Here is an 18,659-nt window from a genome sequence, read left to right as displayed (position 1 = left end):
TTGAGTGATAGTCATTGAGGCAGCTCACCCTGCTCTTCTTGGGCACTATTATGATTGTTGCCCTTTTGAAGCAGGTGGGAACCTCTGACTGTAGCAGGGAGAGATTGAAGATGTCCTTAAACATTCCTACCAGTTGGTTGGCACAGGTTTTCAGTGGCCTACCAGGTGCACCATTAGGTCCTGATGTCTTGCAAAGGTTCACCCTCAGCCGGCTGAAAGACGTTCTGATGTCAGCCTCCAAGAAAGAGATCAGAGTCACCAGATGCTGCAGGGATTTGCAATGGTGTAGTTTTATTCTCCATTTCAAAGAGTGCATAAAAGGTGTCAATCTCATCTGGGAGTGAAGCATCACAGCCATTCATGATGTTAAGTTTCGCTTTGTAGGAAGTAATGGTCTCTAACTTCAATCAGAATTGGTTGCTTTTGTTCTTAAAATAGATTTCCGTAGGTCATACATGGACTTCTTGTGTAGTTCTGGTTCACCAGTCCTGAATGCCACAGATCTAGCCCTCAGCAGACTATGTCTGGTTCATCCACGACTTTTGGTTTGGATATGTTTTTGAAGGCACACGCTCAATGACACAGGTCTTGAAGTCTATGACAAGTATGGCATATTCATTCATATTTGATGATGAATCCCTGAATATTGTCCACTCCACGACTCAAAGCATCCCTGTAAGCGCTCCTCCACCTATTTGACCATACCTTCTTGGTCATCACCACTGGTGTTGTGGACTTTAGACTCTGCCTATGCACTGGGAGTAGAAGTACAGCTGGGTGATAGACTTTTCAAGGAGTGTGATGGCACAAAAAGCATTCTTGATTGTGGTCAAGTGTGGCCTGAGGTGGAATGTACACTACTAACAGGATGGCGGTAAACTCCCTTGAAGATAAAATGGACGACATTTGATCGCTAGATATTCCAGGACAGCTGAGCCCGATTGAGACAGAACCATATGTCTGTGCACCATGATGAGTAAATCATAAGACATACTCCACTTCCTCTACCTTAAGAAGACTGACCTGCCCTGTTTTAGTGGAGGATGGTAAAGTCATTGGGCTGCAGTGTTGTATCCAAAATGGTGGTGGTGAGCCATGAGTCCATGAAGCAAAATAGACAGCAGTCCCTGGTGTCCCTCTAGTAATGCAATCTTGCTCTGAGATCTTCAGTTTTATTATCCAGAGACTGTACATTCGCCAGCAGAATAGTTGGGAGTAGGATCTAAAGCCTCTGTTTCAATTGTATCTGTAGATTGGCTCGTCTTCTGCGCTTCTGTTTTCTTAAAGGGGCACTCATGAATAGAGTCTGCAGTTTGGGATCTGCCAATTTTAGATATTTATAAATGTCTTGAAAGGACATTGCTTACAGAAGTACCCATGACTGTGACCATGGTTTCAGCTGCAGTTGTCCTAAATAGGAATATTTGATGATCCCCATCAGAGGTGCATGCAAAAAATCACCACATATCGGGAAACGTGGGATAACGTATTTTGCTAACAGGAACAACAGTGTAGACTATTATCTAAAGGGTAAAAAATTCAAACATCAGAGGTGCAAAGGAACTTAGAAGTCCTCATGCAAGACACCCAGAAGGTTAATTCACAGGTTGAGCCTGTGGTAGAGAAGGCAAATGGCATTTATTTCAAGGAGAATATAAAAACAAGGAGATCATGCTGAATAAGACATTAGTCAGGCTACACTTGGAGAATTTTTGGGCCCCTTACCTCAGAAAGGATGTGCTGAAATTGGAGAGAGTCCGGGGAGGTTCACAAGGATGATTCCAGGAATGAAGAGGTGAACGTATGAGCAGCGTTTGGCAACTTTGGGCCTATAGTTACTGGAATTTTGAAGAATGCATGGGGATCTCATTGAAACCTACCAAATGTTGAAAGGACTAGACAAGGTGGATGGGGAGAGGATGTTTCCTCTGTTGGGAGTATCCAGAACTAAAAGGCAGAGCCTCAAAATTGAGTGGTGACCTTTTACAACTGAAGCAAGGAGGAATTTATTTTTTGCCAAAGAGTGGTGAATCTGTGGAATGATCTGCCACAGACTGCGGTTGAGGCCAAGAGCGAGGGTATATTTAAAGAGGAAGTAGAAAGATGACTGATTGGTCAGGGCATCAAGGGATATGATAGAGGGCAGGTGTATGGGTTTGAATAGGATCCAGGATCAGCCACAATGAAATGGTGGTGTGGACTCAATGGGCTGAATGGCCTCATTCTGCTCCTCTGTCTTATGGTCTTATTGGCACCATCTTGATTATAACTGATGTAACTGATGCCAAAATGAATCTCAACTCTCTGGTGACAGAAGTTCTTTCAATGTTTAAAGACCTTGTTACTTGCATACTGCATACGTGTGGTATAATTCACAGCAGTGATATCAGTTACATATAGAACACACACTAAAATATCTGCTATGCTCAGATGCATTCACACACAAGCATGTTACTCACATAGAATATCACTCTACAATTTCCCAACCCATTCATGGAAGGGCTGATCTCATTTAACAACTAAATTTTGCATAATATTCAATTGTGTAGCATATAAAAACACTATGCCCCGCAATAGAACTTTTAGTAATTTATCATTCACACAAAACCTCCACATTTCATATATTCACAGATCTTAATGTTTATTCAGCTTCAGCAACATTTAGTTGAATGTGCATCATCACCAACCCAAAATTTGATTGTTCAGTCAAAGCGAATGACCCCAAACAATCCACTTTCTACAGGAATTTAATTTGTACATTCCATTCATGGTCCAATATTTTGGTCATTTGACTGCAATTGAACTTGAGCCTATCCTTCTTTGCCTTAAATTAGCTCAGACCATCAGCTCTCTACTTATAACTCAAACTAGAGCATGATACCAGGCATGAACCCACAGATTCTGACCTTGGCATGTTTTTGAGTTGGTTCAACACCAGAGGGAGCCCTTAATCTTTCTCAGAAATTTTCATCAAATTTAACATCCAAGCATGGTTAAGAATTGATGCTGGCATTGTAGTCTGAATGTCAATTAAGTAGACATAAGAAATGGAACTTATTAAATAACCTTCATATCAAATTGCATAAATCCTTATGCAAATGTTCCAGACAACTTCTATGAAGCAAGTATTTGATTTTTGATTATATTGATTAAGTGCAGTATTTAGGAATGATAGAGAAAGTTGTTCAGTTGTACAGTGTACCACAGGGTCCTTTACTTATAGCTAGAATAGTATCACAACATGTGAGACATCAATCTAAATTGCAAGTAAAATCAAAAAAAGAGTGGAAATGCTGAGCAAGTCGCTACCCTACCCAAAAAATTAGCAAAACTGAATAAATAGTATGGTAAAAAAGTTAATAATTCAAATTTTACATAACACAAGGTCTCATGCAGTAATGTACTGAACCATCCTAAATCAAGTTACAAGTTCAATGGATTCTGGTTAATTGGGACAGATCAGAAACAGTACATTTTGACCCAATTAAGCAGCTGACAAATTAGCTTCAGTTCCATGGAAATAGTTAAAGAGGTAGAAAACCAACAAACTACTGCTTAACTAAGTAATAAATTATGTAATTAAATGAAATACAGAATAAGAACACTACCAATACTACTACAGTACTATAAGACTGTGTATTAGTGCCTAATACTTATCGACGAAGGAATTTATCCAGTGTATGCTGCTGTGTTCTTTTGACTGACTGTAAATAAACAAACCAGCACAGGCACCTAGTTGAGATAATGGACTGCCTTCATACAATGCTTTCGACGATTGCATCCTCATTTTCTTTGTAACATTTAAGATGATTGTCGATGCTTTCAAATTCTACATAGGTCCAAATTTGCTGAAGTAGTAAAATAATTTCATTTTCACTCCAGGTCATTTCTGGCATCTCCAAGCCTGATTACTTGAAATTTCAGTGAGCAAAGCAATTCTGAATTGTCTAACTGCTTATTTCTCACCAAATATTAGTGACAAAAAAAATCTCAGTTATTTGAACACAGATACCCACAGATGCCACTATTTAAAAACTGTTCACACCAAGCACAGTGTGGTGTTTAATGGACACATAAGTACATGTGACTGAGGCTAGTTCGGCAACAATCTCCTGTCCTTATTAAGTGGCATAAGTGTCCCAAATAAACAAAAGGAATCTCAAAGAGATAAAAAAGGATCTAGTGTAGTGGTCGCCAACCCGTCGATCGCGATCGACTGGTCGATCTTTGAGACATTCCCAGTAGATCCCCAAAAAAAAGAGAAATAAATATACAAATACTGTTGGCAGACTGTTTCTGGGTTGCGGGTTATAAGTTCCGTTCTTTCTGCCCAGTGTGCATGCGTGTAGCTCCCCCACACTACACAGTGTAATTCATTGGTCCCCAACCACCGGGAGTTGGGGCCTGGAGGCTGTCTAATGAGGCAATGAAGCCCTCAAAACTGCTTCAGTACCTTGAATCCAAGCACCCTGCACTTAAAGACGAACCCACTGAGTTTTTTTCCCCAGCGGAAAACACGTGAGCAAGTGCAGAGAGCCGCGGAAACTACGTTGCGGAACAGACTGGACATAAGGAACCTGCTTCGAGTATCGCTGTATTCCGGTCGTGTTCAACACCCCCCCCCCACCCCCAGTCCGCAAGAATATTGTCAATATTAAACTGGTCCGCGGTGCAAAACAAGGGTGGGTACCCCCTGTTGTTTATACATTATTTCTACTTCAGGGTTGCAGGGTTTTACTTCCGATCTTTTCTGCCCCGGTGCGCATGCGTGTCACTAATCGATTTAGTAGGTTGATCTTGCCTTTCACTAAGGCCGAGGTAGGGGATTTTGGGCTTAAAAAGGTTGGCGACCACTAATCTAGTGCTTTAGTCCCAAAGATGTGTCCCAAATAAGTCACTATCAATGGCCCAATTAACAGGAATACACTATATATATATATATAACCTCTTTAATCACACACTTCATTGAATTTGGAAGTGATTAGAAGATTTGCAAAATGAAGATGCAATATTTACTGTCGATTTCTGCTTCACTTATAAATGCTAATCAACATTCCTAACTTGAATTCTTATTTTCTTGCAAAATTTTCAGATAACTTAGATTTTTATTTAATTAAGTACTCTGTTCAGTGAAGAAAATTTCTTTATCTGCTTTCTTGCAAAAATCTTATGGGGTAAAACATAAGAACTTACCTGAAAACAGATGCAAGGGGTTGCAATGCACAATAGCTAAGTGGCTTCCACAACAGGCAACAGGACAATTTCCTACTGTAAGCTTAATTGCATGACTGCTGCATGCAGCCAGTGCTAACCTCACTACTCACTGGCTATATTCCTTTGGAAGGTTTCACAATACCATGAGTAGCTGTCCATCTTAAGTTGGCCTACAAAAATTAAAGTTGGCTGACATATCTTAAAGTGGAAATATGTTGACATAGCTATTCTACAGAGAAGTTAGTCTGAGAAATTGAAAGGGAATCAGGCCCGAAAATGAAGCTGAGGCTGAAATCAGATCAGCGATGATCTAAGCAACACACACAAAATGCTGGTGGAACGCAGCAGGTCAGGCAGCATCTATAGGGAGAAGCACTGTCGACATTTCAGGCCAAGACCTTTCGTCAGGACTAACTGAAAGGAAAGATAGTAAGAGATTTGAAAGTAGGAGGGGGAGGGGAAAATGCAAATGATAGGAGAAGACCGGAGGGGGTGGGGTGAAGCTGAGAGCCGGAAAGGTGATCTTATTAAAGGGCAGATCATATCAGCCAGCAAAGCCACTTTCCAGATCTTTCAAATGCTCATTGTATGCTAACATAATTATTTCAATACTAGGGCTCTTAACTTGTGTACCAACCTCTTATGCAGTACTTTGCCAAATACCTTTTAGAAATCTAAATATAACTCAGCTACAGGCTCCCATCTATCAAATCCCTCTTTGTCACATCCTCAAAAAAATCATGCAAAGTTGTCAAATATGTTTTATCTTTAATAAAATCCTGGTGACCAGATTTGACAGACAGACAGACATCTTTATTGATCCCGAAAGAAATTGGGTTTTGTTACAGTCACACCAACCAAGAACAGTGTAGAAATATAGCAATATAAAACCATAAATAATTAAATAATAATAAGTAAATTATTCCAAGTGGAAATAAGTCCAGGACCAGCCTATTGGCTCAGGGTGTCTGACACCCCGAGGGAGGAGTTGTAAAGTTTGATGGCCACAGGCAGGAATTTGATTATATTTCTCTTTCTTAAATCATTAGTTATTTCCTCTTTGCTTATTTTCTCCACCATTTTGCCAACAACAGACATTAAACTAAATGGGTTATAATTCTCCCACAGCCCTAGTCTGGAGTTTTGAAAAACTTCAACGAGTGAGTCTTTTGCATCTGCAGACATTTCCTTTAAAATCCTAGAAGACAAGCCATCAGGTGCTGGCTATTTGTCCACCTTTACCCTGCAAGTTTCGCTAATTCTTTGTTTGGGGATTTTTACAAGTTCCTTTTAAATTAGCATATCAATTATCTAAGGAATATATGCAGTGTCCTCTACAAAAGTGATTTAACAAATCTACCATTTCTTTGTTTGCTGTTATTAAATCACCAACCTAAAGGTTCTATGCTTACCTTAGCTCCCTTCTTCCTCTTTTATATATTCACAGATAAACTCCATAAGACCATAAGACAAAAGAGCAGAAGTCAGCCATTCAGCCCATCAAGTCTGCTCTGCCATTTTATAATGAGCTGATTCAATCTACCCTTTAGTCCCACTTCCCCGCCTTCTCACCATAACCTTTGATGCCCTGGCTACTCAGATACCTATCAATCTCTGCCTTAAATATACCCAATGACTTGACCTCCACTGCCGCCCGTGGCAACAAATTCCACAGATTCACCACCCTCTGACTAAAATAATTTCTTCACATCCCTGTTCTGAATGGGCATCCTTCAATCCTTAAGTCATACCCTCTCGTACTAGACTCCCCCACCATGGGAAACAACTTTGCCACATCCACTCTATCCATGCCTTTCAACATTCAAAATGTTTCTATGAGGTCTCCCCTCATTCTTCCAAACTCCAAGGAGTACAATCCGAGAGTGGTCAAACGTTCCTCATATGTTAACCCTCTCTTTCCCGGAATCATTCTAGTGGATCTTCTCTGAACCCTCTCCAAAGTCAACACATCCTTTCTTAAATAAGGAGCCCAAAACTGCACACAGTATTCCAAGTGAGGTCTTACCAATGCCTTATAGAGCCTCAACATCACATCCTGCTCCTATACTCTATTCCTCTAGAAATGAATGTCAACATAGCATTTGCAATGCTGGGAGTGTTGGGAAACTCTTACTGTTTGTTTGCAGATTGCATGCAAGTTTTCTCTCAAAATCATTTTTCTCTCATGGGCTTTCATTACAGGATCTTAAGATTTTCTCAGTCTTCTGGCCTACTACCAGCCTTTGCTAACACAAATTTTAAAGCTTTCTCAAGGAATTCCTCTTTTTTGTTAGGTTAAAGTCCTGATGAGCATTATGGATCAGCCGTTTAAACATGCGTATTGTTTGGTTACTGACACACCTCTTATTTTCCCAATCCACTTTAAACAAAATCACCTTCATACCATTAATAATTTCTTTATTTATTTTAAAGAAGTGGTCACCCTCATCGTCTTAACTGTATCCAGCTATAAGTGCTTTGGGCTTCTTTTGATCATGAAGGATGCTATATAAATGAAAATCTTTCTTTTTAGGTGGAGGAGCAAACTTTAGGCTAACATTCTGGATTCAAAGTTTGAATACACTTTGAGGCCAATTCTCAATATACAAACTAAGCAACTCATCATAGATAGTACCTGGGCTCTGCCCATTAATACAGTCATTCTGATAGTACATTTTGTTCTGCCATTTATCAGGAAATTGGCCTGTAAGCTTATTGTAAGTTTGCAAAGGAACTGCCCTCCTCTGCCAATAAGTAGTACTGTTTCCTAGAATGAGTACATTGTCAGTCTTGTAAGACAAGAACATTTTCCCTGCCAAATTAAACTGACGACCTGCTGTTTTTTAACATGACTTATTTTTCACTGAAAACAAGATATAATTTGGCTGAAAAGCAGGATTATTGGAACAGCAACTGGATACCTTTAATTTCAGGTCTTTAATGCATCAAATTTCAAATGCTTGTAATGCAAATTGTTACCGTGTTATTTCGATAACAAAATGTACTTAAGAGAGCCGGGAAGCTCCACTTTAGGCAAAATTTCAAAACGCTGGCAGTAACTAGTGGGAACCCCTGACTTTGCATATCATATAACTGCTCTGGAAAGCCCTGGAACCTGAGTAGTGTACCTCCCCGCCTCCGATAGCCAGGTTCCCGGGTGTGCTGCTACCCAGGTTCCGGGGTTGCTCACCGGCTCATGCAAAAGCAACACTCTCGGCCTAGACCCTGCCCAGCCGACTACAGCCGCCCCGACACCTGCATAAAAAACACAGCCGACTACTCACACGGCACCGGGCCGAAATTGTCGCTCTGCCCGCCCGCGTTCATGGTTCAGCTGCGGAGTTCAAGGGGGAACAAATGAGACCGAGGACGTGCAGGCTTCTCTCCCTGTCTCCGATATTACGGACAAACAAACCGATAAGAGACTGAAGAACAGTTAGGGCCTTCGGCACTGCAGCGGAAGTGGGTGCACTGCACTTCCGCCCACTGTAGACTTGAAGATTAGTCCCAAAGTCAATGGTTAGACCTGTGGCATTTGATTTATCCTTGGGAAATGATGTGCTGGTTATGTCTTCAGACTGATTACCTGCATAGGAATAGGTGGAGGGTTTGTTGATATATAGTTCAGATTCTATGTGCAAATAATCAAATATTTAATATGCAGGAGTCCTCTTCAATAATGTTTTAACTATTCTCTAACATATCAATCAAAAGAAAATAAATGAAGGTTTCCCCCCCAATAATCTAGGCACCTCTAACACCTGGGATAGCAATTTGGATTTAGTGACCAAACCATTTAGTTAAGATTGGAGAAACACAAAATACTGGAGGAATTCAGCAAGTCAGGCAGTATCTATGGAGGGAAGGATGAGTTCAATATTTTGGTCTGAGACATTTAATTCCAAATGGGATAGAAGCCAGATTTGTTGCTCCACTGCAAAGTCTCTAAGATATGCCCACCTGGTGAATTTTAGATTTCTTCAATGGGAGTTCAGTGAGACCTATTAACGCTCCCCCTCTGTATCGATCACGTGCTCAGCCAGACCTGCCCACCAGCCAGTTTATCTGCTATCTCTGTACATAGGCCTGCCAGCTTATACTACATCTCTTACACCACCTACTTATTCTGGATTCTGTTCCTTCCATTCCAGTTCTGATGAAGGGTCTCACTTAAAACATTTTCCATTTTATTCCCCCCCCCACCCATAGATGCTGCCTGACTTGCTGAGTTCCTCCAGCATTTTGTGTGCATTGCTCCTGATATCCAGTATCTGCAGAATCTCTTTATGTTTATAGTTAAGATTGGGAATGTGTGACAGAAGAACATTATGGCAAGGGAGGAGGAGACTCAGGAAAGTCTGTCAAATGAGCAGATGTACACCCACCAGATGGCACCAGTGTATATACCTACTGCAATGGGAACATTAATACTTACGTAGCAGGCTTTGATCTCCATTTATCCTGGTCTCCCTTGCTGAATCAATACCTTCTGTTTAACAATGCACGGGTAACTTCTATTCCACAATATGAAGTTTCAGAACTAGGAATGTCAGGATCCTCAGGGACAATCCAAAGCAACAGCCTTGTTATGATAACTGAGGAGTCAAATGCTTCAGAATTGACATTTCTGCACTGGTGACACCAAAACATGCAGTAGATAGCTAGTTTAAAGAACAATGTGTTTCCAGCGTTCTATTATATTAAGAATAATAGAGCCTGAAAGTATTAAAGGGGGAAGGTTGATAATACTCATCAGTGAAAATGTCATGGCAGTGCTCAGGCAGGACAAACTGGAGGGCTCAACTACTGAGGCTGTATGGGTGGAACTGAGGAATAAGAAAGGGATGACCACATTAATGGGATCATATATTTCTCCCATTAGTCAGTGGGATTTAGAGAAGAAAATTTGTGCAGAGATAGCAGACAGTTGCAGGGGAAAAATAAGATTGTGCTGGTGATTTTAATTTTCCTCATATTAATTGAGACTACTGTAACAGAAAAGGATGGGAATGTGTTCAGTAAAGTTTCCTTCATAAATATATAACAAGAGATAATGAGATACTGGATCTTCTATTAGGGAATGAGACGGGGAAGGTGACAGAAGTGTGTATAGGGAATCATTCTGGATATAGTAATCATAATTCCATTGGATTGGGATAGATTGTTTTCTGACAAAGATGTGCTTGGTAAGTGGGGGGCGTTCAAAAATGAAGCATTTTGAGAGTGCAGAGTCTGTATGTTCCTGTCAATATAAAAGACAAGGCTAACAGGTTTAGGGAGCCTTGTTTTTTTGAGAGATAACCTTGGTTAAGAAGAAGGTGCTTAGCCGTTATATGCAACAAGGAACACATGAGGTATATGAAGGTTATAAGAAGAGCAAGAAAACATTTAGGAGGGAAGTCAAGAGGGCTAAAAGAAGCCATGAGCTTGCACTGGCAGATAATGTGAGGGAGAATCCAAGGGCTTCTACAGATATAGTAAGAGCAAAAGGATAGCAAGGGACAAAATTGGTCCATTTGAGATCAGCGTGGTCATCTTTGCACAAAGCCAAAAGAGATTGGGGATTTTAAGTGGATTTTTTGCATCTGTATTTATTCAGGATATGAACATATGAATCTATAGGACTGAGGCAAAACAGCAGTGAGATCATGAACCATATCCAAGTTACAGAAGAAGAGGTGCTTGCTATCCTAAGGGAAATTAGGGAGATAAGTCACCAGAGCATGATAAGGTGTTCCCTTGGGCCTTGTGGATGACTAGTGCAGAATTTGTAGGGGCCCTGGCAGAGTTAGTTAAACCATACTTAGCCTCTAGTGAGGTGCCACAGGGCAAGCAGATAGCTAATACTGTTCTGTTGTTTAAGAAAGGCTCTTAGAAAAAGCAGGAAAAGCTGATGCCTGTAACAGGTAAATTATTGGAAGGTATTCTACGGGAAAGGATATATAGATATAGGATACTCGGGCCATATAAGGGAGAGTCAATATGGTTTTGTGTGTGATAGGCTGAGCCTGAACAGTCTCACAGAGTTTATCAGGAGGCTACCAGGAAAGTTGACGAAGGAAATGCAGTTGACGTTGTCTACATAGACTTTAGCAAGAGTTTGGAAAAAGTCTTGCTTGGGAGGCTAGTCAAAGAGGTTCAGCTGCTTGGCATTCAGAATGAGATAATAAATTGGATTCCACTTTGGCTTAGTGGGAGAAGCCAGACAGTGATAGTAGATGGATGCCCCTCTGATTGGAGGCTTTTGACTGGTAGTAGGTTGCAGGGATCAGTGCTTGGTCTGTTGTTGTGTGATATCTAATATGGCTGATAACTTGTTTAAACTGGATTAGCAGATTTGTGGATAACAGCAAGATTAGAAGTGCAGTAGACAGCAAGGAAACTTGTCAAAGCCTGCAGTGGGATCTGGATCACCTGGAAAAATGGGCTGAAAAATGGCAGATGGAACTTAAGTTTGAGGTGTTGCACTTTGGCTGGACAAACCAGTGTAAGACTTGCACAACGAATGGTAGGGCACTGACGAGTGCAGTACAACAGACAGATCTGGGAATGCAGATACATAATTCCTTGAAAGGGGCATCAGAGGTAGATAGGGTTGTAAAGAAAACATTTGGTACATTGGCATTCATAATCAGAGTACTGAGTACGGGAGTTGGAATATTAAGTAGAAGTTCCCTAAGACATTGGTGAGACCTAATTTGGAGTATTGTATGTAGTTCTGGTCAACTACCTACAGGAAAGATATCAATAAGAGTGCAGAGAAAATTTACAGGGATGTTACCCAGACTTGAGGACCTGAGTTTAAGAGAAAGATTGAATTGGTTAGGACTTTATTCCCTGGAGCATAGGAGAATGAGAGGAGATTTGATACAACATTATTAAAGGTATAGATGGGTAAATACAAACAGTCATTTTCCACTGAGTTTTGTGAGATTAGAACTAGAGGTCATAGGTTAAAGGTGAAAGATGAACTATTTAAGGGAAACCTGGCGGCAATCTTCTACACCCAAAGGGTGGTGCAAGGTGGAACCAGCTCCCAGTGGAAATGACAGATGGGGGTTTGATTGCAACGTTTAAGAGATGTTTGATAAATACGTGAATTGGAGGAGCTTGGTGGACTATGGTGCAGGTGTGGATCAATGGAACTAGGCAGAATAACAGTTTGGCATGGACTAGATGGGACAAGGGAGAAAGAGAGGAATTTAACTATTTTCACAGATGAGTTGAAAGAGGCAGCCACTTGGCGCTGCCTTAACTTTTCACCCCAGCCCACACGCGCACCCCCCCCCCCCAATCCTGAAGAGTCTTGGCCCGAAATTTCAGCTGCTTATTCCCATCCATAGATGCGGTCTGACCTTCTGAGCTCTTCCAACACTTTGTGTGTATTGCTCTATGTTCCTTTTTTGTGATGGATCCATCAATTTAATCTAAAATGCATGATTGTCACCCTGATCATGGAAACTACATTGGGGTTCTTCACCTAACAAAATGCTTGGACTACAATTTTATCATGGCAATCACCCTGTTTCATTAGGGGAATATGTGCAATAGCTTCAATATCAGTGCTAGTGATCTGCTAAATTATACCATTATAGAGTTAAAGGACTGCAAAGATGCCTGCATCATCTGCAACATAACAGGCACCAATGACTGCTGATCGATCAGTGCTTAATCAGCTCTGTTATCTCCATCAACATAGCCCCAAATCATCACCAGCAATTGTAAATTACTGTAAGAAGATCAAAAACAAAGCTGTCAAGAATACCACTCAGCTAGATTTTCTCATACAGTACCTCACAGAAATCTTGTTGACTCCAGACAACAGAAGCCACATATGAAGTCAACCATGATTGTCACTTGTGAAGAAACTTTTGCCTATTCTACCAAGGAGAACCAGGATTGGCTTACTGAAAATGACGTGGACATTGAGGAGCTAATTAACTACAGATGTAAAGATTTCCCGCACTGCAAGTTCCACCATTGTCTAAGGAAAATGAACCCAGCTTTGTAGGCACCTGAACACAGAGGTCCAGCAAAAGCCCCATGACAGTTAAAACAGATGGTGGAAGGAAATGCTGAAGTGCATTCCTAACAGCAGTATCACATGCAGATTCTTAAAAGCTTCTTGTGGCGCAAACAATCAAGGCCCCACCCTACTCCACCAACAGTTATGACCGGAGATGGATTCAAGGATAGAGAACCCCACAGAGGTGCCCCTCATCTCCAACTAATGTCCTGCGAGAGTGGAGATAATCTTCAAAACTAGGTACAAACGATTTAACCACATTCCCGAACCAAGGTCAATCAAATCTCACTAGTCGAGCTGTAGCATGCAGGTGACAATTAAGTTTGCATACAATTCAATACTGATTTCCAAGATCTGGCAATTCATTCATTAAAGCATATGAGAAATGTATCTTACATTCAACAGCCACAAGGCAAGGATCCTGCACTAATGTGCCCTCTCAGCACTACATTGCTCTCCAACAATAAAGATTGATTCTGGAAAAGGTATACCACTTCCCGTCTCTGGGGAGCCATTTCTCACAAGAAGGGAAGTAATGATGAAGTTCACCATTCCTTTCAGTGTGCCAGTGCAGTATGATTAATTAATGAAGAGGGTGTTTGAAGATTTCAGTCCTAGCATTGAACTCTTGGTCTACATGGCAACAGTGATCCTTGTTCTTCAAATACTTAGACCTGGACTACCAAGAGCATGCATCTCAATGGACTGGGAAAAAAACACCAATATGGTCTCCACAAAATTGTACAAAACTGCGCTAGAGTACTCCCCCAGACTCAAGGTCCATCAGTGAGGTTCTGGTTTCTATATTGTATGCCAGCTACATTAAGCAGGCTGGATCATTCATATAAATAGTACCATGTTCCAAAAAAAGTCTGATTATTCCCAACTTTGTCCTGGGAAGAGATAACCAGGCAGACAGACAATAAAATTCAAAGATGTCCACACATCTCTTGTGAAGAGTCTCACAATTTTCCTAGGCGGTGAAACCAGGATTGGCTTAATGAAAATCTTCTGTAGGTCTTCAGGACCCCATATCTCCTCCCTGACAGTAGTAACAAGAACAGGGCATCCCCAGATGGTGAGGGTCTTTAGTATTGAATGCCACCTTCTCTTGAAGGTTTCCTCGACGGTGGGGAGGATTGCAGCCTCGATGGAGCTGGCTGAGTCTACAACCCTCTGCAACCTTGTCTGATCCTGCACATTGTGGCCTCCATACCAGGTGGTGATGCAACCAGTCAGAATGTTCTTACAGTACATCTGTAGCTATCTGAGATTTTACCAATAACAGTGGGTCACCTCAAATTTATGGATATAAAATTACATTTCCTTGATTCCTTTTGTGCCCAAAGCATTTGGTACAAAACCTTACTGTACCCAATGACTGAGCATTTGCATCATTTGGAGTAGGGAATTCCAAAGAGTTGTATGTTGTGCTGCTGATACAATGATCAAGAATATTAACTAAACTTCCCACATGAAATGCCTAATCCGAGCATTTCCTGAATTTTCTATTTTATTACAGATTTTCTGCATCAGGAATATTTCAGCTTCACCCAGAGAGACAGCCATGAATAAAGTAATTCCTGTCCTAACTGCTTGACTCTTTAGCCTGCATCTATAGCCTCTGGTTCAAGATTCTACAGCCTGTGAAAACAGCTTCTCAGCACCTACTTTAATAATACCTTTCAGAATCTTATATGCTCAATAAAATCACCTTTCATTCTCCTCACAGAAATTCTCATCCCAGAAATCAGTTTAGTGCATTCATGCTATTGTGACTAAGGCAAGTACATAATTCCATTTGGCTAATTGTCAAAACAAGAAAGACCACAGATGATGGAGATCTGGAACAACACAAAAAATAGTCTGGAAGAACTCAGCAGGTCAGGAAGTGTTTTTTTTGGAAGGAAATGAACAGCTGATGTTTCAAGCCAAACCCCTTCATCAGGCCTGGAAAGAAAAAGGCAAAAGCCAGAATAAGGATGGGAGGAGGGAAAGGTGATAAGTGAATTCAAGTGAGGGGGGAAATAGGTAAGTGGGGAGTTAATTGGGAATGACATAAGAAGCTTGAAGGTGATTAACGAAAGGGACAAATAGCTGGAGAAGATGGAATATGATTGGAGAGGACAGTGGACTATGGAATAAAGGAAGGGAAGGAACCAGAAGGAGGAAGGTGTAGGCCACGAGGGCAGAGGTGGGTAAAGAGAAGAGTAATGAAGCAAGAGGAATAAAGGCAGGGTACAAAGGGAAATGGTTACCATGAATTAAGGAAATTGATGTTAAGGGTCATGCCATAAGCTACTTACTGTCCCTTTACATTTGTTCTCCCAAAGTGCAATATTTGGCCACATTAAACTTCATCTGCGATTTCTCTGCCCATATCTTCAATCGATCTGTATCTTGCTGTATCCTTTGGCAATCTTCTACATTATCAACCATGTCGCCAATCTTTGTATCAACTGCAAACATAAAGCATTTTTTTACCTTTTGCTCCAATTTGTAGCAAAATTAGGACAGGCGGAGAGAGGTACTACAGATGATATGGAAGCATCACAGTACTGATGCAGCAAATTTTCCTTACTATTAGTCTGTGCAAAAAAGTCCAAGATTTAATTTTCTTTCTTAATTACTTTCTTATCAGCACATAATTAATTACTTATCAGCACTCTAACTTTCTGTCTTTCTCAAGGACTTATTGATCTCACAGATAATGACATTTAATAATCTTGTTTTCTTCTTACAGAAGTGGATAACCACATTAACTCTCACCACATTTACTCAAACTTTTCACCTTCCTTTGTCTCTGCCTCACAACTTACTTTCCCAATTACCATTGTATCAACAACAAATTTGGATGTATTATACCTAGCTCCTCCATCAAGTCTGTTAAGATAGGTTGTAAATAGTTAAAGGCCCAATGCTGATTCCTGTGGCATACCATGAATTACATTTTTCCAACTTGAACATAACCCATCTATCTCTATCTTCTTTCATGCCTGTTCACCAACCCACTATTATAATATGTTCCCAAAGCTCTGTGAAGCTTTATCTTGTGTGGTATCTTTTATGTATACTTCACTAAATAAGCTTTGCAAATCCAAGCACAATAAATTTAGAGATCCCCCTTTATTTATCCTGCTATGTACATCTGTGAAAATCTTTAAGAAATTTGCTAAATTTGCTTTTTTCTTTCATAAGACTATACCTATCCATGCTCTCTATCTTTAATACATGAACCAGCATTTTCCCAGCAAGTATTATGATGATTGGCCTGTAGTTCCATATTTTTCCACCCTCCTGTTTTGAACAGTGTGTTATATTTGATATTTCAATTCTTCTTTAAAGTTGTAATGCAGCATTGGAATAAAAAACTAGCAAGTAACAAGAGTTTGTGGTACTGGAGTATATATGTTAGATGGATTGAAAATTGGTTATCATGTAGGAGACGGAGAATTGGAATAAATGGGTCCTTTTTGGGCTGGAAGGATATAACTGATTCAGTGCCCTAAGCATTACTTCTTGACCCACAATTATTTACTATTTATGGGAATGCATAAAATATCCAGGTTTGCTGATGATGTGAAAATAGGGTATTTGTACTTTGCAACAAAATGTAAATAGGGTGAATGAGTAGGTGAAAACTAAGTAAATGGAGTTTAATGTGAAAAAGTATGAGCTCATGCAGTTTGAAAAGAGGAATCTGAAGGAATACTGGTATCTAAATGGGTAAAAAGATTGCAGATGAACAAAGTACAGAAGGATCTATGTACTCATGGGCATGAATTTAAAAAAATTAGCAGACAGGTGCAGCAATTGGCAAGGAAGGCATGTGGTCTATTGGCCTTTATTGAAAGAAGCTTAGAAATTAGAGATAGTGAAGTATTGCTCCAATTGTACAGGTTACTGGTGAAGTCACACTGTGCATAATTTCAGTTCTCTTATTTCAGAAGGGATATACTAATATGGGGAGAGCACAAAGGTGGTTCACTAGTCAAGAGAAATTAGATTGAAATTCTTTGGAGTTTAGAAAAATGAAGGGTGATTTATTGAATCATATACGATTCCTAGGGAGCAAGGCAGGGTAGATGTTGAGATGTTTCCACTGATAAGAGAATCTCAAGCAAGAGGGCATAATTATCTGACTAGAGGATCATCATTGAGTGGTGTATAAGAACTTATTGCAGATGGTGGTAAATATCTGGGATTCCCTAGTCATTGTGTAGTGGAAGCAAGATATTTGCTGGTACGCAAGAAGTAGATAAATTCTATTGATTGACTATGGAATTAAAGACTGTGAGAAATTGGCACACAAAAAGATGGGAGGCTTGGGAGAGATCAGCCATGATCATATTGAAAAGTCATATGACCTACCCTTGCTCTTAGATTTTCTTATGCCCTTATTATTTTCAGTTCAATTTATCAGTCTAATTTGCTGAGTACTCAGAAAGTTTGTGTGTTTGCATATGTGCGTCTTCATTGGCATACACATGCATGTGAGAATATGCTCGGTCAGGAATTTATAACTCACTGGCAGTAGATCAAATGAAGAGATTAGATTCTGTCCATTGCAATTGGTGAGTAAATAAAACATGTCTAGGTCATGGAGAGCTATTTGGCTTATCATCCTTTTAGTAGTGACGCTGGTAGTAATTTCACAAAACTCTTAGCACACACAGATAGTGCAAGTTACTGGAAAGAATCCAATAACTGATTGAATCTTTCCTGAACCTGCTAATCCATTTTATCTTGCCAGATGAGATAAAAAATAAAAGAATTGATTCTTCCAATATTTCTAAATAACTGTTTTAATTGAAGGAAATATATACCACAGAATTACTGAATGTCCAAATCAAAGCATACAAAGTTAATATACTGAAAAGGTAAATAAAATACATTAGAGGTTAATTCAAATAAAGAATGGCAGAAGACCCACTCATTGTTTTAAATAGTTGCTTCATACAGCCAGATTCTCTTTCAACTTTATTTTAGTTACAAGCATCAGCAAGATGTCCAGTATTCTGAGTTACTAGGCTAGGGGTGGGCAAACTTTTTGACTTGTGGGCCACAAAGGGTTCTAAAATTTGACAGGGGGGCCGGACCAGGAGCAGATGGACGGAGTGTTTTGGTAATACACCTCATAAGAGAAAATAAAATATCATGGGATATGTAGAAAACATGTGCTTTAATTTCAATTGAAAATGAACAAATGCATTACAACAAAATATCTGTCTTTGAAGTCCCATGGTATTTAGCTATTTATTGAAATGACTTTTAAAACACTGAAAATTAAATGAATAAAATACAGCTTTTTTTAATAGTAACAGTTATTATTTTAAAGCACTGAAAATTCTGTTATCCTTCAAGATATTATCATCATCACTCTCCTCCTGACTGTCTTTATTTCAAAAACGGTAGGAGA

The 18,659-nt window shown here is 40.0% G+C and overlaps 2 protein-coding genes across 2 annotated transcripts in view; one reads left to right on the top strand and one right to left on the bottom strand.

Annotated features, from left to right (window-relative positions):
- The window catches only part of zfp64 (zinc finger protein 64 homolog (mouse)), a 50,477-nt gene extending 41,825 nt beyond the window's left edge, over positions 1-8,652 (bottom strand). The window contains exon 1 of the mRNA XM_073061641.1: positions 8,499-8,652. Within this exon, the coding sequence (XP_072917742.1) occupies positions 8,499-8,541 (43 nt within the window). The 5' untranslated portion in view covers positions 8,542-8,652. The remainder of the gene's footprint in view (positions 1-8,498) is intronic.
- Positions 1-18,659, top strand: part of cyp24a1 (cytochrome P450, family 24, subfamily A, polypeptide 1) — a 78,741-nt gene that overhangs the window by 27,065 nt on the left and 33,017 nt on the right. The window lies entirely within an intron of this gene.

Source organism: Hemitrygon akajei, chromosome 11 (genome assembly GCF_048418815.1).
Source record: "Hemitrygon akajei chromosome 11, sHemAka1.3, whole genome shotgun sequence".
NCBI lineage: Eukaryota > Metazoa > Chordata > Chondrichthyes > Myliobatiformes > Dasyatidae > Hemitrygon > Hemitrygon akajei.
This window is presented reverse-complemented; position numbering and strand designations above follow the sequence as displayed.